This window comes from Cherax quadricarinatus, chromosome 3, assembly GCF_038502225.1.
Source record: "Cherax quadricarinatus isolate ZL_2023a chromosome 3, ASM3850222v1, whole genome shotgun sequence".
NCBI classification, from domain to species: domain Eukaryota; kingdom Metazoa; phylum Arthropoda; class Malacostraca; order Decapoda; family Parastacidae; genus Cherax; species Cherax quadricarinatus.
The window spans coordinates 6,681,991-6,705,319 of record NC_091294.1 but is presented as its reverse complement, the minus strand read 5'-3'; the positions used below and the strand labels follow the sequence as shown (position 1 = coordinate 6,705,319).

Genomic DNA, 23,329 nt, shown 5'->3' with positions numbered 1-23,329 from the left:
TGCAGCCTGGAACCCGTGCCATACCCTACCCTTCACGCCAGTAAACCAGCACTCTGGGATAGCAACCTCATCTACTGAGGCACCTCAGCAGACAAGAGGGGTGATCTGAAATCCTCGTCAAAGCATACCTCCATCTACTTTCACCTCCCAAAACTGACAGGCAGCCTTGTAGAGATAAGTCCTCTGCAGGACACTCCCACCTACTTCCCAGAAGTCTGGGAAGGGAGCAGGGCACCTCCAGGCAACACAGATTCCACTGCAAACTACACCACACCCGAGGAACCTCAGCTGGATGAACTCCAGCACACTTTCCCCTACCTAGAAACTAATGCCAAAGGGAAGGACCCCAGAGGCTACAAATGGGATGGGGATAGGGTAGGGAGGCTGGGGGAGGATATAATTAGGTTTGTTCTGAGTTACTGTGTCCAATTCCTCAGACCAATAGCCTCTTCACCACAAGGAGCCCCCCCCCCACTCAAAAAGGTAAACACCGCCAGCAACGCAGAAGCAGTGTGGAACCTGTGCTATACCCTACCCTTCACACCAGTAAAAACTGGTACTCCAGGATAGCAACCTCACACTGACCAGCAGACAGAAGAGGCCGGGTGGACATCCACCACAAAGCATACTTCCCTTTGCTGCCACCTCAAAACCCACAGGCAGCCTCTGGAGATACACTAGTCATTTGCAGGACAAGTCACCCCCACCCCTTTGAAATCAGGGAGGGGAGCAGGGCTCTTTCCGTCTGTCCAGATTCCATGGACAACTACTACACCCGAGGGACCTCATGGAGTGGGATGGACGAACCCCAGCACACTTTTCCCTATCTAGGAACTAATGCCTGAGGGGAGGACCCCAGAGGCTACAAATAGTTTAAGGGATGGGGAGGACAGGAGTGGGGAAGGGGACTTGAGTTGGAGGAAGACCAAAGGGTGTAACTTCAGCCTGAGCCCCTTCACTATAAGGAGGCATCTCTCCCACGAGGTGTGAACCTCAGGCATGGGCCAATTAGAGATTTTGTTTATGGCATTTTATATATTCATTTAACCCAAATTATGAGGTCACATGCTAAATTAGAAAGGGTCAGTGTTAATATATCAGGACACTTCAAAATATTGATGGCATTATAATATGAACCCATAGGTTAAGTCATACACCATGTAGGCAATAGGAAACAATCAAGTTTTATGGAACAGACATATGAGCCCCTCACCAACGAAGGCATCTTATGGGTAAATCAGCAAAAAATAAGATAGGAAAAAATTATAAAAGTTTTAGCATACAGTAGGTTTAAGAAGTGCATGAATCTTAAATACAGTGATATTGGTTAAGGCTTCTTTCCATCTGCTAGCTCAATCCTAAGAATTTTAGTTAACTTTAAAATTATTTACCTCAAGATTGAAACTGATGAGTTTAGCATTTGCAATAGTGCAATACATTGGTTATAATATAAAAATTAAGCACTAAACCCTGAAGGGTCACTTCTAAACTAAACTGCTTAAACAGGTAATCTCGGTGCAATCAGGTGTTCAAAATTAAGGAAATTCAATCTATGCCCAGCTTGGCCTTTGCCATCTTTCCAAAAGCTACAGCACCAGGATCGTTGATCTCAGCATAGCCTGGTAGGGTTGACTTGCACTTCTCCAACCAGGCAGCCACATTAGCATGCTTGCTAATGTCTATTCCCGAAGCCTCAAAGGTAGCGACTGAAGCCACGAGAACGTTGTCTGCAACCGTGACATTATCGCCGACGGCCCACTCGTGACCGGCCAGGAAGTCGTTTAACCATCCCAGCGCCTCATGAAGAGCTTCTAGCTTAACTGGGTCAACTTTCTCCTCTCCTCTGAACATTACTGGGTACTGTGCAAAGAAGGTATAAAATGAACAAGTTTTAAATAGTTTACCACCTGCAAAATGTCCTAAGCACTGTGGGAGTACACCTTTCTCCCTAAACCAGTATTTGGAATTTACATTGAATAGGCTTCCTATTCAAAGGAGAAAAACATTACTGTCAGATGAATGTATGTCAGAAATATCAAAATTACCACTCACCACATACTCTCCAAAGCGGTGGTAGAGTGTGCCCATGTCGAAGTATAGGAGACGATCTATAGTGGCACGGGTCTTTGGGTCACTGGGATACAGCGAGTCTTCCTTGCCATACTGGCTAATTAGGTACGTGCAGATAGCACGGCTGGGAAAGATTAAATATTTTTAACACATTTAGGGTTCTAAAGTTTACAATTAATGGTCAGCAATGACTTATTGTTGCCTTAACATTTCAGCATTTAACCGATCTTTAGGTATTAATATTTTCTTGCCGACAAGTTCAGTATAAATTTAGTAAAACATGAAAACAAAATTAAAGACATATTCGATAAGTGCACCCCCACAAATACCTGTTTAGCAGTTTTCATTAGTTATGGCGCCTCTGCTAGCTATTGTGCATTTCATACCTTTAGAGTTAAACAAGATCAAGGTCACAATAGGTATGTCATACACAAGGGAGCATAGGTAACTAATGGAAAAAAAAAATAGCCATTCAGCATTTTACGATCCAGTTTGTAAACAGTACAGCAAGGAATAAGTATTGAGATTAAAAAGCCCTAACTGGGTGGTGGCAATCTTAGTTTAGCTAACCGAGTCAAGATTAGAGCAAAAAGAATCAAGAACCTATTAATGAGGATTTTCCATATACTGCAAGGTTTACATGGAAAGGTCAAGGTTGTCCAAACATGCAACCCAAGATACAATGCTCCAGTGCATGGCCCTGTGTCCACTGTTTTAAGCAGCATCATACAACCCATACCGAGATTCTTATAGCTTAGCCTTTGTCTAACAGCAACAGCTTTCAATTTACCAGCCTTGTGACTTCCTCCATAGGTTTAACTTCATGCAGAATCACTTAAAAATCCTGAACTTTCAAAGTGCTTTTGAGATTTCACATTATCAAGGAACTGTAAAAATAAAGATAAGCAGAAGGCATACAATGAAGAGATTACACCTCAGTCAACTTAACACCTGACCTGTTAAAATTTTTACTCAATTTCCTAAATGTTGAACATAAGTGAACACAATTGTTTATTAAAATATGATGCTATTTGGACCCTTCGAGAAATTTCGAGCGAGAGGGTGTAGACGAGTTGCAGAGCGATGGCAGGGGAGACGCCATATTGAATTTAACGTGTGAACACTACTTAATTGTGCAAAGTAACGAGGCATTCGCAAAGGTCAAAAGGCATATACCTGCTTCAATCCGTAATTTAGAAATTGCCAACACGTTCCCGCTGAAAAATTGGGATAGCGAGGAAAATCCTTACAATTCGGCAACCAGGACAAAACAGACCAGTGAATCCTAAGAACACAGCTAAGTGACTTATAATGTACAGTAGTTTTTGCAATGGCTATCTTAAATCTTGGCTGTAGAAGTAATGTTTGGGTGTTCTATCAGCATTACGAGTCTAGTAATTAAGTGGCAAGCATTAATACAAATTTCTTTTGTGTACCCAGCAAGGCTAATCATAGTCCACATTTTATAATTTACCTTTACTGGTTTAATATTTAAATTATTCATTTAATGTCAGGTGTAGCTTTTTGCGAGTGGGCATCAAGGGAGTTACAGTTCAGCAGTCTGCTGTGACAAGTCCTACTTACCTCGCCCAAATTAGCAGTTAATTCAGGAAATGCCCAACAAGCCTCCTGGTCACAATTCATAACGTGAATTATGTATTATAATAAGAAAGAAGCACCAAGCCACAAGGGCTATACAGCGCTGCAGGGTAGGGAAGGAAGCGAGGGTATTGGACAGAAGGGGGAGGGACGATTAGGAGGTTACAGAAAACAGCAGGGCAGGGGATAGTGCAGGGGTAGAGGGTAGCAAGAGATTGAGGTAGAAAGGGCTGAAGGTATCAGTTTGTGGAGTAAGTCAGTTGTCAAAAATTCGATTAGAGTCAGGATGAAAGGTGGGTCCATCAGTGAGAATGGGAGGTAAAGATCAGTGGAGCAAAGACGACGTTGCAGGTAAATTCTGCGAGCTCGATGATAAAGTGGGCAGTCTAAGAATGTGGCTGAGAACTGAATCTGGCAATTCCCACAGGAGCAGGGCTCCTCCACAAGATATCCACAAGCAAGACTAGTATGGCCAATGCGAAGGCAGGAGAGAGTAGTCTCCCAACTTCGACACTGGTGACAAGACGATGACCAGTAACCTATACTGTTTAATATAACAGTTTATTGAGCAGAGCAGACCAATGTTGTTGCTAATGGGCGTGAAGGTGGGTAGCTATTAAGTGCAAAATAGCATGGAAATGGAACACCTATGAAATTGGTAGGATATTTACTGCTGACTATGCAGCAGTGTCTGCCTGCTCATTGCCCTGCATGTCAACATGACCAGGAACCCAACAAAAAACTATCTCCATGCTTGGTAGAGATACGGCATAGACAAAGTTGGATACGGAAAACTAGAGGGCGAGGTGTATCAAATTTCTGTCTAGCCTGAAGAGCACTAAGGGAGTCCGAACCACAAATGATGACAGGCACAGATGCGATACGAATAACTGCTGCAAGAATGCCATACAATTCAGCAGTAAAAATGCTAGCCAAAGATAGTAAATGCCCTCACACGACAGTCGTGAAACACTGTTGCAAATCCGACAGAAGATTTAGAGCTATCTGTACACTGCGATGGCATGAGAATGAGTGGAAGTGGTCAAGAAAAAGAGCAGGAAGCCACCGTAGGCAGTATGGCTTTTGAGCAAGGGAGTGAGAAAGAACAGACCCGAACAGCTGGAACTTCCCAGGGGGGTAGGGAAAAAAAGATGCTACATGAACATAAAGGCGGTAACTGAAGGGAAGACAAGAGCGAATGTAGGTGAAGAGAGAAGGGACTGAGCAAACAGGGCCAGCGAACAAATAACGAATGTCTTGCCTGAGTTTACCTGGAGAGAGTTCCGGGGGTCAACGCCCCTGCGGCCCGGTCTGACCAGGCCTCCTGGTGGATCAGAGCTGATCAACCAGGCTGTTACTGCTGGCTGCACGCAAACCAACGTACGAGCCACAGCCCGGCTGGTCAGGAACCGACTTAGGTGCTTGTCCAGTGCCAGCTTGAAGACTGCCAGGGGTCTGCTGGTAATCCCCCTTGTGTATGCTGGGAGGCAGTTGAACAGTCTCGGGCCCCTGACACTTATTGTATGGTCTCTTAACGTGCTAGTGACACCCCTACTTTTCATTGGGGGGGATGTTGCATCATCTGCCAAGTCTTTTGCTTTCGTAGCGAGTGATTTTCGTGTGCAAGTTCGGTACTAGACCCTCTAGGATTTTCCATGTGTATATAATCATGCATCTCTCCTGCCTGCATTCCAGGGAATACAGGTTCAGGAACCTCAAGCGCTCCCAGTAATTGAGGCATTTTATCTCCGTTATGCGCGCAGTGAAGGTTCTCTGTCTACTAATATCAGTGACCATTCTCTAAATGGAAGGATTGCAGAGATAGTGAGAGCGCACAATGGGCATCACTACGATCAGACAAGGATGGAACATCTGCTTCTGCATAGAGGCTCTCAACAGGGTAAGAGCAAAAATCACCAAGGCATAAATGTAACCTTTGGTGATGGATGGGGATTAAGGCTCGAGTAGCAGGAGAAGCCGCTGAATAGATCTGGTCACCATAATAGAGTCCTGATAAAATGAGGGCTGAATGTATGCGAAGGAGAGTTAGACGATAAGCTCCATGAAAGATGAGAAAGGGTTTTTAAGGTGGTTCAGCCGGCAGTGACAAGTTGCCTTTAGAGATGTAATGTGGAGTTTCCAGGATAACCTACAGTCAAAGAGAAGGCCTAGAAACCTGGCTATCACGTTCAGGGATACGGGAGCCATAGAGGTACAACTATTATAATAAAAAAGAAGTGCTAAGCCACAAGGGCTATACAGTGCTGCAGGGTAGGGAAGGAAGCGAGGGTATTGGGCAGCAGAAAAGGGGAGGGATGATCAGTAGGTTACAGAAAACAGCAGGGCAGGGGTAGAGGGTAGCAATAGATTGAGGTAGAAAGGGCTGAAGGTATCAGTTTGTGAAGTAAGCCAGTTGTCAAAAAGTCAACGAGTGTCTGGATGAAAAGTGGGTCCATCAGTGAGAAGGGAAGGTAAAGAGAGCAGCGGAGCGAAGACAGAGGTAAATTCTGCGTGCTCGTTGAAAAGGTGGGCAGTCTAACAATGTGGCTGACTGATAATGGAACCAGACAATTCTCAAGAGCAGGGCGCCTCTCCACGAGATACCCATGAATAAGACGAGTATGGCCAATGCAAAGACGGGAGAGTAGTCTCCCAACCTAGACTGTTGACAAGTAGACGGCCAGTAACCTATACTCGGTTTAATAGATTGAAGTTTGTTACCGAGCATAGTAGACCAACGTTGTTGCCAACGGGTGTGAAGGTGGGTAGCTTTTGCAGCAAAGTAGTCCGTAAATAGAATACCTCTATGAAACTGGTAGGTCATGTACTGCTGACCACGCAGCAGTGTCTGCCTGTTCATTGCCCTGTACGTCAACATGACCAGGGACCCAACAAAAAAAAAATCTATGCTTGGTAAAGATGTGGCGTAGCCAAAGTTGGATACGGAAGACTAAGGGGCGAGGTGCATAAAGTTTCTGTATAGCCTGTAAAGCACTAAGGGAGTGAGAACCACAAATGACAGGCATAGATGCAATATGGACAAGTGCTGCAAGAATGGCATACAACTCGGCAGTAAAAATAAGAGCCGAAGATAGTAAATGCCCTCGTACGACGCTGTCTGGAAACTGCTGCGAATCATACGCCGTCAGAAGACTTAAAGCCATCTGTGTACACTGCAATGACATGAGAGAGTGGAAGTAGTCAAGAAAAAGAGCAGGAAGCAACCACAGAGAGTTGGGCTTTCGAGCAAGGGAGAGAAAGAACAGACTTGAACAGCTGGAACTTCCCAGGGGGGTAGGGAAAAAAGATGCTACATGAACATAGAAAGGTGGTAATTGAAGAGAAGACAAGAGCGAATGTAGGCGAAGAGAGAAGGGACGGAGTAAACAGGGGCGGCATACAAAAAAAAATGTCTACTAATATCAGTGACCATTCTATAAATGGAAGGATTGCAGAGATCTTGAGAGCGTACATAGTAGCGAAGGCAATGGGCATCATGGCGATCGGATAAGGATGGAACGTTCGCTTCTGCATAGAGGCTCTTAACAGAGGAAGAGTGAAAAGCACCAAGGCATAAATGTAATCCTTGGTGATGAATGGGGTTAAGGCTAGAGTAGCAGGAGAGGCCGCTGAATAGATCTGGTCACCATAATCAAGTTTCGATAAAATGAGGGTGGAATGTAGGCAAAGGAGAGTTCGATGATCAGCTTCCCATGAAAGATGAGCAAGGGCTTTAAGAAGGTTCAGCCAGCTGTGACAAGTTGCCTTCAGAGAGGTAATGCGAGGTTTCCAGGATAACCTACGGTCAAAGAAGAGGCCCAGAAACTGGACTATCACGTTCAGGGATACGGGAGCCATAGAGATACAAAGGATGATCGGAGATGACAGAGCGTCTAGTGAAAGTAATTTGGAGAGTTATTGTACTGGAAAATTTAAACCCATGCGTGGTGGCCCAATTGGAAACGCTGTCTACCACATGCTGGAGAGAAACTAATGAGGTGACAGTCAGCGTCTGCACAAGCAATAGCAAAGTCATCTACGTAGTGATGACCAAATATTGGATGAAAGAACAGGCCAAATCATTTATAGCAAGGAGAAAAAGTGTTGTGTTCAGAACACATCCCTAAGTGACGCCTTAAGCTTTGACAGTCCGGGGAAAGCACATTATTGACTAACACGGAAATGTCTGTCAGTTAAGAAGTTCTTGAGGACAGATGGTAGACTGCCTCGGAGGCCTAAGGAGTGGGCTTGGGCCAAAATAATATACCTCTAAGTTGTGTCATATGCCTTCAAGGTTTTTTAAAAAATATGGCAATAACCGAGTGGTTATTCGCAAAGGCATTACGAACATGCGTATCCAAACCTAGTAAGGTGTCTTATAGAACGGCCCTTACAAAAGCCATATTGACGAGTGGAGAGACTTGCATGTTTAAATACCACAAACATCTATTTACCAGATGTTCCATCACTTTGCAAACTGCACTGGTAACAGCGATGGGACGATAGTGGGAGGCTTCATGTCCCGTAGCACCTGGTTTGCGGGAAGGGAGAACAATGGCAGATTTCCACAGCTGTGGAAGAACTTGTGACCAAACAAGATTGAAAAGCCGTAAGAGGACTGCAAGAGCTGACTGATGTAAATGTTGCAACATACGAATATGAATGGTCGGGCCCAGCTGTCGATGATCGGCAAGCTGAGAGTTGCCTCCAGTTCCTGAAGTGTAAAAGGCACATTATACTGTTCTTTTTTGAGAGAAAAGTCCAAGGGTGCTAACACTGTGGCAGACTTTGAGGAAAGAAACGAGGGGCAGAGATGGAGCCCCCAGAGAAATACAGACCAGATAATTGCCAATTTCAATGGCAATATCTATAGGGTTTGCTATATCAACACCAGCAACCCGCAGAACAGGAGCCGGGTCAAGAGAATATTTACCACTCAGTTTCCGTACTTTTTCCCAGACTGCACTCGGAGGAAGCAGAGGTGATCGAGACAAATCTCGCCAGCAAGTGCATTTAGAGTCGCTGAGAGCATTGCATGCTTCTGCTTAAAATCAAGAAGTCTCTCAGTGGTTCTATTATGCTGGTACCTGCCCCACGTAGCACATTTCAAATGTACTGCACGAGCACAAGCAGGAGACCACTAAGGCACGCACTTCTGAGAATGCCTGCCCAAGGTTTGGGGTATATAAGAAGCTGCGGTTAAAACAGAGGACGAGAAGAGGACGAGAAGAGGTGTAAAAGCTCATCAATGGAGGATGAAGGAACCTTACTAAAAAGAGTCGAGTAAAGGTCCCAGTTTGCCTGATCAATTTGCCAGCATGGGTTACAGAGGTGGTGAATATGAAGGGGAAGCAAGAATGATTGGAAAATGATTGCAGTCATAAAAATCCGGGAGAACAGACCAGGTGGAGTCTAGTGCAGCGGAGGAAGAGCAGACAAATGGGCGAGAGTACCTGTATTTAAAACCGAAGGGGTGGGAAGCAAGAAAAGCCTCTAGCTGAATGCCATGGGAATCACAATTATCGCCCCCCCCCCCCCCCCCCCCCCCCGAGTAAATGATGGGCATTAAAATCGTCAAGAAACAGAAGGTGGCGGCAATATCCGGAATAGATAATGCTAGAGGAGAGAGGTACAAAAACAGTGTATACCACCTATGCAGGTAGATACGGGCTGCTGTGTAATGCAGTGAAATACAAACAAATAGCTGTTGGTACGGAATATCAGTGCGTAGAAGGGCACTTTCGTTAAAGGTCCCATCAGGAAAAGATCCGAATACAATAAATTATAGCCCGAGATGGGATAGATAACAGCAGAGTAATTATGGTTTTTGTAAGCAAACACCAACAGGGGAAAATTGGGAGAGCAACGTCTGAAGCTCACCCCGATTACTCCTGAGGCCGTGTATATTCCACTGTAAATAGGCCATGACTTGCAACGATAAAGATACTAGAAATCATCAGGTAAGGGTGCTTACGGACTAGAGGGGTTAGGAAAGTCCACATGCAGTGGCAGAAAACATTCAAGCAGCGAAGGAACGGTGCGCTCTGAAGAAAGGAGTTGAGCAGATGGAGAAGAGGAAAGAAGGAAGAGGGTGGATCAGTGTCCATTGATGGTTTGGTCTCTGCAATATATTCAGAGTGCTTTTTGGAGTTCAGAGACGTCGTATGGGAGACAATATTGGAGATGGAAGGAGTAGTTTGAGTAAAGATTGGAACTGTAATGGACTGTATCAAGGTAGAAGGGGGGGGAAGGGTGGAGGGAACTGGAGAAGTGTGGGAGGTGGCAGAAGAGGAAGAAACTTGGGAGGGGACAGGGGAGGAAGGCACAGTACAAGGAGGATGAACCTCCACACTTTTAACCGAGCCAGTGAAAGGTGAAGACCCAGGTACAGAGACCGGGAAGGTAAAGTGTGGAGGTGGATGAAGGGAAGGAGGGGTTAAAAGATTTTTTGGACTTCTGAGAAGTAGAGGGACGATTGGGAGGTGTCGTATGAGATCTTGTCAATACCGGGGTTTGCGAGGGAGAACACTAAGAAGTTAGAACCGACCGAGGTGTTTAAGTAAGGACGTCTGAGCCCAGGACAGCAAAAGAATTAGATACAGGAGTGACTATGGGACTGGCAACCACAGAAGAGGCTGCAGAAGATGGGACCCCAGAATTGAGGGGGGATGTTTTGAAACAAGAGAATAAGAAATGTGGGGTAGTCCCCCTTGGAGGCAGAGATGAGAAACTGCCATAGCATAAGGGAGACCATCTGCCTCTGAGGCAACAAATTTCCCGCTCTTTCAAGTAGATCTGGCAACGGCGAGAGTACGAAGGGCAAGCCTCATGACAATTAAGACAAGAGGGAGGTCGACTGCAAGACCTATTAGAATTGGTCATAGTTATCACAAACTGGGCATTCTGCAATATTTTGCTGGGTGGCCAAATCGCCAGCAATTTCTACACTGTTGCAGTGTAGGGATCACCTTTTGAGCTTTTAACCGATGTCCTGCTACATAAACAGAGGATGGGAGTTCACGGCTGTCAAAAGTTAAACGAGCCACATTGCAAGAGTATAGTCTCCGCCCACGGGCAGGAAGAACACAAGTGTCTACCTCGAGAACGGGAAGATCTTCCAGTTCCAGCTGTTCGAGAATGTCATTGCCACATCCGGAAATTTTGTTGGACTATGGTACGAGGCAGAATGACAGTATCACAAGAATTGAGGGAATGATGTTTTCCAATAGTGATAGGAATAGTATTGATATGCGAGAGATTATGAGCTTGGGTAGCATTCTGGACTATGATGATGTGTACCACTCTTAAGAGCACGAAAGGAAATCTCTACCAACATGGCGTAGGAGCGCTTTGCCAATACTATGGTCGGAAAGATAGGTAGAAGTGTCTTAGACAAGAATTTAATCCATTGTGTGGTCCGAAACTGGAGAGGGAGTGCATGACAAGTCTTTTCCGAGTAGAATGGGAAGGTAACGAGATATCAGGAGGTTGTCATTGGCATTTAGAAGTGGGACCAGAATTGGTCTGACATGGGACGGGCTGGCGATTCGAAAATGGCCGCACCATAGAGGGAGAGGCCTGAAGCATAGTCAAAGGAGAGAGGACATCAGACAAATTGAAGGAGTCAGTCGAAACCCTGGCACCTGAAGCGGGTGACGAAACAGCACCAGCAAGAGGTACAGGATTCTTAGGAGTGTCCGAAGAATGGCCAAAAGACTAGGCGAGGTTAGAACGGGGTGCAATAACAATAAGGGGCCCAGGGGTAGCGGGGTCATGGATTGGGAACTCCATGGTTAGGTTACTTAAAAAAAATTAAAAGGGGGGGGGGACTGGGGAGGGATAGATCCAAGGAGGATTGAAAGGGCCAGAAATCTCCTTCCACACCAAAGAGGACCTCGGCACCGCAAGTAGCGCAGATGCAGCATGGAACCCATGCCATACCCTACCCTTCATGCCAGTGAACCAGCAATCTGGGATAGCAACCCCACATCTGCTGAGCTACCTCGGTGGACAAAACAGAGGGCGATTGGATATCCACCACAAAGCATACCTCCTTCGGTCACCACCCCTGGAATCCGAAAGGTGGCTTCCAGATACACCCCTCGCCCGAAAGACACCCAAAGCCACCCTCCAGGATACTGGAGAGGAATCGGGACATCCCCAGGCAATCCAGATTCCACGGCAAACTACGCCACCGCCAAGAGCCTCAACGGAATGTTATGGACCTCTGTACTCTTTCCCCTACCTAGGAACTAGCACACCTGTGGGGAAATTCCAAAAGCCAAAAAAGGAAGGGCAAAAGGGAGGGGTGGGGAGGAAGAAAGGAAAAAGGGGGAGGATGGGATAGGGAAGGGGGGTAATTAGGTTCGGTCTGAGGAAGGAGACAGACAGGTTAATTCCTCAGGGCAAGAGCCTTCTCACCACACCAAGGAGCCCCCCCCCCCCTTGAAGAGGCGTGAATTATGTAGGCAAGTGGTCGAGGACCTGTTCGCGTATATTGTACACAGACTAAGAATTTAGCTTTAATAAGAATATTTCACGAATTATTAATTTTAAAGGGTCAGGCATTTTAAGCTGACAGGAAATGTCTCGTGCCTTCCACAGATTTTATTTTTCTAGCTTTATAATGTGGAATCACAAAAGCACTTTTAAAGCTAAACTTTTTATGCATGTGCCAGTTACTTTAATCTTCATTCACTTGTCCCATGAATTTTAAAGTATGGTTTTGATAACACAGCAGGTCCAGTTTTATTCATGAATTTCATCGAGCTTAAGGTGCAATGATTTACGCTAAACATTACTCTTTTAAAGATTTTCTCAATGAGCAGTACCAGCATGTGTAATGTGAAGAGCTGACCTAACAATTTTTTAACTTCATACACTGACTTCTGGGCACATTTCCAAGTGATTAAAGGCATCTAACCTACACTGCATGTGGCACGTTACACATTAAAGATTATGAAAGTACCTGCATTAAGTAATCAAGAAATTTAAGTACATTAATATTTGCGAGTAAAAAAAGTGAAGCTAATATATTACCAGAAAAACCAAAACCACGTTCTTAAAATTTAGTTTCATTATCTAATGTTTCGGTACTTAAAGACAGTGGGTGCAAATCTTCATAACCATTAAATCGCGCCCCCCCCCCCCCCCGGTCAAATAACTTCAAACCTTTCAAAATTGAAAAGACGTATCTATACTATACACACAATATACACAATATACATATATACATAATATACATATATAATATATATTATATATATACAGGCCTAGCTGACATCAATGATATACTACCATACAGAAAGCCGCTTGTTATGCAAAGCATTTCGGGCAAATTAGGTCCCTTTTGTCCCAGGATGCGACCCACACCTGTCTACTAACACCCAGGTACCCATTTTACTGATGGGTGAATATAGACAACCGGTGTAAGGAAACACGCTCTATGTTTCCACCCCTTCGCCGGGAATCGAACCCGGACACCTTGCCTTGTAAAGAGCTTATGCCACCAGGTCACGGGGTACCGTAAAATAAACAAGTACCTTAAACTATGTAACTGGGAACAACTGGCAAACAACTGCTTGGAAAGACAAGCCAATCAGTTAAATTTTGAAAAAGTAATTTTAACTGTTTCCAAAGGTGCAAATAGGGATCTACAGTGGTTAAAAGAAAAAAAAGATTTATCCAAGAGTAAACTGTGTACACAACAGGTATGGTTGCATTAGTTATCCAAGGGTTAAAGTAACTTAGAAATTGATCTAATATGACAAGGCGATATAAGACTAGCATAGAGACAAGTACACCAGGACAAGTACGTCTAGCATATGATGCCCGAGAGGAAAGAATTACGGACAAATCCCAAGACCATATACCCAGTCTAGTCACCATGAGAGAAAACAGATTTATGATGGTTAACTAATCAACACTCGTAGGTTACGGAAAATATGTAAATAAAGTTAATTTTTCGGGGAAAAAAGTATCTGAAGTTATTTACCTATTTGGGGGCGTAGACCCAATATTTATAAACAAATTTACCTGATTTTCACAACAATGATTACTCTAAAAGTTCTCGCTGCGATTTTTTACGTATCAAAATATTTTGATTTGTGTGGGTAAACAAGGGCTATGTTATGAAACGCTTAGAATGAAGGTAAGCGTTATTACAAGAATAGGAACTAGGGAGGATGGAATTAGAAGTGTTCTATGAGCAATAAGTGTCAAAACCACTTTTCCAAGTACCAATTTGGCCCTGTCCCTGCCAAATTTAATTTTTCGTAATTTTTTTTCCCCCCATTTGCTTTTCAGCCGATCTTTCTGGCATTTCGGCAAATAATGGTCGATACAAGCAGCTATTAGGATACCAAAATTTAACGAAATCCAAAGAAATAAAAAAGTAGAAATTTTCGTTAACACCCCAAGGTTAGAGTTCAGAAAATGCATTTTCCAGTTATTTTACAGACTTAAACTTGTGCCTAAACATACTATAGGAAACGTTCCAGCCATTTCTTACTAGGCATCAGCCATTCAAGACTGATGCCGTTCACAATTTAAATGTTAATAAGACTAAACCCGTAGGGGGGGTGGGGTCATACCACCTATGGAATGGGAGTCAAATCAGATTAAAAAAAAAAAGTGAAGACAGATTAGTTCCATGGATAGTGATGATCTTGCCAGCACCAGGAATAAAAAATGCAACAAGGTAAAATACTATAGCATTTCGATATTAAAACTAAACGTGCCAACCTTCGAAGTGGGACACACGAGTGTTAAGGTAAAGCCCCTCAGAGGAGCTTTGTGTATACATTAAGACGTTTGGGAATGGCTTCTATCATTGCACATAAGGCATCCAGGCATACAAATTGTCCTATATTATTAAAGACTTATTCCACAAGAGTTGAAATTTTGAAGCCGATATAATCAGTTCTCAAGCAACAAGGAAATTTAAGAAAGCAACCTAGAATGTTGCAGTTTCAAAATGGGAAAATTCCTCTTTAAAGCATACAAAATTTAAAATTTTTAGTATTTACATTTTATGTGCAGCTCTACATTCCTGCAAGATAATGTTAAAGTCAAATTAAATAAAAGTTAAATGTATTGTTAAAATACAGGATTTAAGATTCGAAGCTTATAAGTTTTCTGCTAATTCACTTCAACTATTCAAAGTTGAAGCCAATCAAAAGTAGAATTTAGGAATTTAAGAAAAATTAAGTAAAATTTGGTAAAATTAATTATGACTAGCAGTGGGCCTTAGTGTTCAGGAAACCATACCAGTTGGTAAGTTTGAAGTATTAGAAGAATCGTTATCCAGTTATGGCACTTAGTCCCACTCCAAGTAAATGTACTATCCTAGCCCTAAGATGCATCAGTTATTAAAAATTTCAGTTGTTCCGAATTAAACATTAAGAATTCTGTAATAATGGCTAATCTACATTTGCACTAATTTTTCCTCAATCTTAAGATTTTTTTTTTTTTTAGGCCCCCCCCCCCCCCAACTTATTGAAGGGCTCTCAGTAATAGTTATTCGTGCCATTCTAAGACAATGAGAATGATTCAAACTATGGTCACAAGGCAAGTGACCTTGTCAGTTAAAGGATTTGATCTTATCTTACAAGAGATACTCTTACTGTATCCAATCACTACACAAACTAGTACTCTACTCAGTACTAACAGAACGGGAATATAATTATACAATAAATTACAACCACAATACCAAACTTCGAGGCCACTCCACCTGCGTGGGGGGACTGCTACCCCAATCTTTACATCTCTTCCAATCCGTCTGATGTAACCACGTTCATTGTAGTCTTCCTACCGAACGCGACTGCCTCTCCCAGTGATTTACAGTAGTCTATATTAATCACTAATAAATTTACGCAAACCACTTAATCACCCCCCACTTTCACCACCCAAGATACGATACTACGTGCCGCAAAATGCCCTTCTCACACTATACCACTCATTTATCCATACCTCACCTATGCTATTTGTGCTTGGGGATCAACTGCAGCAACACACCTAAAGCCAATAATAACCCAACAAAAAGCTGCAGTAAGAATAATCACTAAATCCCATCCCTGGCAGCACACCCCCCACACTCTTCAAAGATCTAAACTTACTCCCAGTTCAGTACATCTACACTTACTACTGTGCAATCTATATCTACAGGGCCTTAAACTCTAATATCAACCTTTACCTAAAACGCTTTCTTGATAGTTGTGACAGAACCCACAGGAATAACACCAGAAAAACATCTCGACGACATTCCCCGTGTCCGACTAAACCTTTACAAAAATTCAATGTACATCAAAGGCCCTAAAATCTGGAATACCCTACCTGAGAACTCTAGAACTGCAGACACATTCATCACCTTCAAAACTACCATTAGAAAACATCTTATCTCCCTGATACACCCCGTCAACTAACTACACGAATACCACCTGGTGGTTCACACACTCGCTCACTCATCTGACCATAAACAGAAATATTAATCTCTGTCTTAAAATAATGAATCTTGTGATACTCCAATACTGAAACTATATACTGTGCCAAAACAAAAGCATTCACATTGCTAAACTCACAAACTAGTATTTAGTCACTTAGCCATAATACCAACTTACCTCAATTTGTAATATTTTACAATTAAGAATAAAACTAAGTATGCCCGAAATGCCTAGCCATGCTAAGCGTTCTAGTGGTACACTAATCAATTTTACTACATGTAAACCAAACAATAACCAAATTTCTGTAAACTCTGCATTGTAATCCTTATAGAGAATAAACTTTGAATTTGAAAAACCCTACAGAAGTGGCCCTGTATGTACGCCAACATACAACTTGGCCCGCTTTAAGCCTATACACAAATCGCACTTTCCCCCCCCATCAACCTGGTCCCCGAGCCACGCTCCTATACAATAAACTACCCCTTTTATTTTCTTTCCCACAACATTGCTGAAGGAGAGAATTTGCTCTATTCATATGCTCCCTGCTCATTTAAATGCGATGAAAACTAACTGAACTGTAGGGTAAAAGATACCTGAAATGTCCAACTCACAGAAATTATATTCGTAAAAGAAACTAGCAATAACCACTTCTAAAATATACAAAGCCCTAACATTGAAGTCTTAAAAAAAAGAATAAGGACCTGTAAGAGGTTGCCCGCATTTCTTCAGTTTCAATTTTAATGCTCAATTCTAGATAGCCATATCCAACCTACTAAATCTAACTGTACAGTAAAAAGGCATGAATTCCTTGAACAATTAACATTCACATGCCCTATGACTAAGTTAGGGAACTCACTCCTGGCATGACTCATGACTCCAATTCTAAGTGGTAAAAAAAAAAAGGGACAACGGAGGGGGGGGGAGGCCGAAACATCAGAAGGCACCAAAGGGCCATAAGTCCCTTCCCTCATCAGAGGGAGCCCTACCCTTCATGCCAGTAAACCAGCGCTCTGGGATATCAACCTTACATTTACAGAGCCACCTCGGCAGACAGAGGGTGGTCGGAGACATCCCTCGGCTGTCACCTCCCAGAACCAATAGGCAGCCTCTGGATATAAATCAGTTATCCGCAGGACACTCCGCCCACCTCTGAAATCCGGGAAGGGAGCAGGGCACCTCCAGACAATCCAGATTCCACAGCAAACTACACTACACGAGGAACCTCACGGAAAGTGATTAATCTCGGCATATTTTCCCCTACTTAGAAACTAATGCCAGAAGGGAGGACCCCCCCCCCCCAGAGGCTACAAACGGGACGCGGAAGAGGGAGGATTGGGGCTATTAGGTTCGGGTCTGAGGAAGGAGACCAAAGGGTGTAATTACTTAAAGATCCTCTGTCGCCTCAAGGAAGCCCCCCCCCCTCCCTCCTCCATCCCCCTAAAATGGCTGGTGTATAGTATGAAATTTATGAATTGTTGCATGGGTTTAGGATGTGTAGGCACAGATTCTAGCTATAACTGGAAAATACATATTTTAAGTGCTGATGAAAGTCTTTAAACCAATTACGTTAGCTTAGTCAAAAAATTTTAATTAATTGGTTTGGAAAATTTGGAGATAACATTTAAAGTGACTATTTTGGTACCTTAAGTGTCATCATTCCACGTTGTGTGTGCCTGTAAAATGTGCTGAAAGAAGTTTCAGAACTTCTCATGAAAGGTTTGTAGTAGATTTGGGCTATGTAATACTGAAGAGGTTTGGGTATTATCTTATGACTAAGATAACCAGAAGAGATAGGCAAATTCAAATATTTTAGTAAAAATAAAGTTATGCCGAACCTAAAATTTAATTGCGTACATTCAGCCATTAAGGACTGGAGGTCATGGAATACAGGGATACTCTCAGAGCAGCAGAAGATACTCGAGCATTTTGAAGTATAGTGTGTGCTACGACGTTTTCAATATTAAAAGGACCAAGAAATCTAAGGGTATTTACTGTCTACGGTACGAATCTTTCCTAGTAAACTATAGGTACCAAAAACTGAGAAGGCAGTGAAAAAAAAACCATGACAAAAAAAAATTAAAATAAAGTGAAAAAAGCAATTTTATAAAAATGGAACCATTCAACGCATTCCTTGTCTCTCCACCCTTTAAAATAAATGGGTATTTTACACTAGTACCCAAGGAGATTAACCTACCAAATGCATTTTATTAGGCTAATTATGCTTCTAAAAATTGTAATCATGGGGAAGCGCTAAACCCGCAAGATTATACATGGCCTGTGAAGTGGGGGGGAGAATGGAAGGTATTCGGGCTTAATTCAGGGAACTGGAGCACAGATCCAATTCCCTAGATCAACAGTCCCTCAAGGGTACAGAAGTGAAACATTAAAACAGCTCTGAATGATTCGCACCCACCTCACTACTTTAAGCATTAAATATTAAACTAAATTTTAACTGTAGCTAGCAACATATGACCATTAAATTCTTGCCACGAGTCCTTTGCCCCTCCTTTTTTTTTTCTTTTTCACCGTCCTGTCCTGCCCCGTCTCCCCCCCCCCCCTTGCTACCAGGATACAGCACAATTGCGCACGACTACTCTCCAGTACCCACCTCTCCCAAAGGACGAAGTCACCGTCGATCAAAGTGGGGATCACGTGTTGAGGGTTGATGGCCAGGAATTCTGGCTTCATGTGCTCTCCGGAAAACAGGTCAAGATGTTTAAGATTGAGCTCCACACCCACAGCCTTGGCAGTCAGCATCCCCGACCGGCAAGGTGCCGAGATAGGCATATAATAAAAGTCCATGGTTATTTTAGCTCCTGAAACAAAAATTTAGCTTTAGTATTTAGTTTTGGAAGTAAAACCCAATTACTGACATTTAAATATTAAATGAACCACTTACCAGCTCTGATTCTGAAGTGCTACATATTCGGAATGAAAGGTAATGAAAAGAAATCAAACACCAGATTTAAAGTTCATACCCAATGGATGTCGAAGCTTAAGCAGTGAATAATTATAGGGAAGGTGGAAAGGGATAAGACTAATAGAATGTAGCAAAGATGGAAAAAAAAAAAAAAAAAAAAAAAAAAAAAAAAAAAAAAAAACTGTCAACAGTGTTTGCCAACAGTGCTCACTAGAGATATCAGTCCAAGATCTGAAAGCTCTTCAGAACATTGTGAAACTACGCATCAGTAGTACCTTACAATGAGTGCTCAATCACTCGAGCTACAATTACTATTTTTTTTACAAGGCTAGCTTAACAGCAAGTGTAAAAAAATGGGAAAAAAAAAGGTTACTTGTACATTTTATTATAATGGGGGAACGCTAAACCCGTAGGAAGTTACTTTTACAATAAGCAGCTAAGATTTTCTAGGGAATGTAAATGTGCATGAATTTTGAGAGTGTGCACGAGGTTCACAGGTATTAACCTAAATTCTTACATGCATTTAATTTGGGCGAGGTACAACTAAAAATGGCACTAACTGAAGTTAGGTGCACCTCAGATCTACACAGTTGGACGTATAATAAAGCTAGAAACTAAAATAGTTAATATATTGTGGACTATTTCTGACTTCAGTGAGCAAGGTACAGAGTTCATTGTACATTTTATCTTCATACACTTTAAAATTATTATTAATGAAGAAAAATCTGATGTACCAACTTACCATTAATACTGCTGGTGGAACACCCTAATGCTAGAAATTACGAGGGGTCCACGTAAATACTGTAAATTACTCTTCCATTAAGTGGTAACTACAGATTGAGGCCGATACGCCCAAATTTGGTCCTAATGACTCCTGATTAACCTCTAAAGTGTCGTAATCAGTGTTCCCAGATTCTATTATTGCATCCCCTGTATTACTCCGTGACGCTCAACCCCCCCCCCCCCCCCACTCGAAATTTCTAGAAGCGTCAACTCAGCGTCATATTTTAATGCACTATATTAAAGTTTTACTTATTCTGAATTTAGGAAAATTCAGAATTTCCAAACTGCTATGCTTGTATGCAGAAATTAGCGTGTTGACAAGTGTACCATTTCAATCAACAGTAAGCAGCAACTAAATTCACGTGATATTTGAACATGGGAGACATTTGGTATACAATACTAAAAGCAATCTAAAGAAACTTGGAGATACTAAGCAATAAATCCGTATGGGTGAAGTTTAATACGAGGCGAGGGTAGGTCAACCTAATTGAATCAAGAGTTCTTGAACGTCCATCACAACTGGAGGGATCATTTTTGGGCCACTAGGATATTTTTAGGTTCAAAAATATTAGGGCTCAGTGGCACGTTCAGTTACACATTTTTACAGGTTTGTACAAACTAAAATGTAGTCTAAAATTTAGATTAAATGTTCATAAAGTGAAAGTCCCGTAAATAAATTGTCTAGCCATAAAATAGACAAATGAGCTTGCTAGCGTTCCCCAAGAGCTATTTAACTTTGCAAACTAGGATAAATTTCAGTGCTAGCATCCTAGTGCTAAGCTTGATTAATATTCACTTCCACAACTTGTGCTACTCTTTCTGGAGTTCTAGATACGAACGAGTTAATGACAAAATTGGGTAATTCATGTTAAGCACAAGACGCAGGCTTAACCTCCGTATTCTGAGCGTGAGACTTAGTTTCCTATTTATACTCCTGTTAAATGACCTAGCTTAAGTTTCAATGAAACAGTTAAAGCTAGTGATTACCAGATTTTATTCCATCTTGTATGCTGAGGATATTTTGGCATTAAAAGAGTTGCTTCTGCTAGACACTGCATCTGTCTACTAACATCTTTCTCCTGGGGGATTTCAACTTAAGGCACCTAAAATGGAGGAATATAGCAAATAATGTTTATGCAGAAAACCAGGAGGCAGCTCTGATGAGAACTCGCACACACGATCTTTTAAATCTCTGCACAAAATTCAATTTAAACCAGCAAATAAGAGCCTACTAGACTGGAGAATACACTAGACCTAGTCTTCACTAACAATGATTATCTGATACGAAATGTCACCATATCAAAAACAATATACTCTGATCACAACATACTTGAGGTTCAGACATACGTGCGCGGAGCCCCAGACCGACATAACGAGATCAGTCACGAGGGAGAATTCACCAAATTAAACTTCAAAAACAAAGTGGGACCAAGTAAACCAAGTCCTAACCGATATAAGCTGGGAAGAAATACTAAGCAACACAGACCCAAACTTATGCCTAGAACAGATTAACTCTGTGGCACTCGATGTATGCACAAGGCTTATTCTAAGAAAAAGTAGTAGATGTAAAATAGAGACAGGCGCTCCCTTTGCAGGCAACGGAAAAGAATACGAGCGGCTAAACGAGGCCAATATATCTGAAATGCGTAGGGAGTCGCTGGTCAGAAATAGCAAGCACCGAACTAAAGCTAAAGGAATCTTATAGGAGTCAGGAATCGCGGGAAGAACTAAAAGCCATAAGTGAAATCGAAAGAAACACGAAGTATTTCTTCTCCTATGCCAAATCAAAGTCGAGAACAACGTCCAGTATTGGGCCCCTACTTAAACAAGATGGGTCTTACACAGATGACAGCAAGGAAATGAGTGAGCTACTCAAGTCCCAATATGACTTTTTAGCAAGCCGCTAACCAGACAGTCGAAGATCAAAATTAATTTTTTTATGAGAGCCACAGAATTTGGTTAACAAGCCTATCTGATGTTATCCTGACGCCAAATGACTTCGAACAGGCGATAAATGACATGCCCATGCACTCTGCCCCAGGGCCAGACTCGTGGAACTCAGTGTTTATCAAGAACTGCAAGAAACCATATCACGAGCTTTTACCATCCTATGGAGAGGGAGCATGGACACCGGGGGGGGGGGGGTCGTCCCAGTTACTAACAGCAGACATAGCCCCACCCCACAAAGGGGACAGTAAAGCAATAGCAAAGAACTACAGACCGAAAGCACTAACATCCCATATAAAAATATTTGAAAGGGTCCTAAGAAGCAAGATCACCACCCATCTAGAAACCCATCAATTACACAACCCAGGGCAACATGGGTTTAGAACAGGTCGCTCCTGTGTCTCAACTATTGGATCACTACGACAAGGTACTAGATGCATTAGAAAAGAATAATGCAGATGTAATATATACAGACTTTGCAAAAGCCTTCGACAAGCGTGACCATGGCGTAATAGCGCACAAAATGCGTGCTAAAGGAATAACAGGAAAAGTTGGTCGATGGATCTATAATTTCCTCACTAACAGAACAGTAGTCAACAGAAAAGTCAGAGGCAGCTACGGTGAAAAGCTCTGTTCCACAAGGCACAGTACTCTCTCCCATCTTGTTCCTCATCCTCATATCTGAGACAAGGATGTCAGCCACAGCACCGTGTCTTCCTTTGCAGATGACACCCGAATCTGCACGACTCTTGTACTGCAGACACTGCAAGGCTCCAGGCGGACATCAACCAAATCTTTCAGTGGGCTGCAGAAAACTATGAAGTTCAAAGATGAGAAATTTCAATTACTCAGATATGGTAAACACTAGGAAATTAAATCCTCAGTACAAAAATTCTGGCCACAAAAGAGCGAAACGCCAACGTCAAAGACCTGGGAGTGATCATGTCGGAGGATCTCCCCTTCAAGGACCATAACATTGTCTCAATCGCATCCGCTAGAAAAATGACAGGATGGATAATGAGAACCTTCAAAACTAGGGATGCCAAGCCCATGATGACACTTCAGGTCACTTGTTCTATCTAGGCTGGAATATTGCTGCACACTAACAGCACCTTTCAAGGCAGGTGAAATTGCTGACCTAGAAAATGTACAGAGAACCTTCACGGCGCACATAACCGAGATGAAACACCTCAATTACTGGGAGCGCTTGAGGTTCCTGAACCTGTATTCCCTGGAACGCAGGCGGGAGAGAGACTTATATACACCTGGAAAATCCTAGAGGGACTAGTACCGAACTTGCACACTAAAATCACTCACAACGAAAGGAAAAGACTTGGCAAACTATGCAACATCCCCCCCAATGAAAAGCAGGGGTGTCACTAGCACGTTAAGAGACCATACAGTAAGTGTCAGGGGCCCGAGACTGTTCAACTGCCTCCCAGCATACACAAGGGGAATTACCAATAGACCCCTGGCAGTCTTCAAGCTGGCACTGGACAAGCACCTAAAGTCGGTACCTGACCAGCCGGGCTGTGGCTCGTACGTTGGATTGCGTGCAGCCAGCAGTAAC

The 23,329-nt window shown here is 42.7% G+C and overlaps 1 protein-coding gene across 1 annotated transcript; it reads right to left on the bottom strand.

Annotated features, from left to right (window-relative positions):
- Window positions 1-1,161: 1,161 nt before the first annotated feature.
- On the bottom strand, window positions 1,162-18,957 carry LOC128706549 (glutathione S-transferase 1-1). The gene is made up of 3 exons (XM_070090043.1): window positions 18,718-18,957; window positions 2,053-2,194; window positions 1,162-1,860 (listed from the first exon to the last, which is right to left on the bottom strand). The coding sequence occupies exons 1-3, from the start codon at window positions 18,909-18,911 to the stop codon at window positions 1,546-1,548; spliced, it is 651 nt and encodes a 216-aa protein (XP_069946144.1). The 5' UTR covers window positions 18,912-18,957; the 3' UTR covers window positions 1,162-1,545.
- Between the last annotated feature and the right edge of the window lie 4,372 nt (window positions 18,958-23,329).

Bases quoted from the DNA above. Each gene is read 5' to 3' on its own strand.
- LOC128706549 (XM_070090043.1), bottom strand. From the start codon at position 18,911: ATGGACTTTTATTATATGCCTATCTCGGCACCTTGCCGGTCGGGGATG. The intron at 2,195-18,717 runs GTGGGTACTGGA...AATCTTTCCCAG, and splicing joins GACTTCGTCCTTTGGGAGAG to CCGTGCTATCTGCACGTACC. The intron at 1,861-2,052 runs GTGAGTGGTAAT...TTCTTTGCACAG, and splicing joins ACCGCTTTGGAGAGTATGTG to TACCCAGTAATGTTCAGAGG.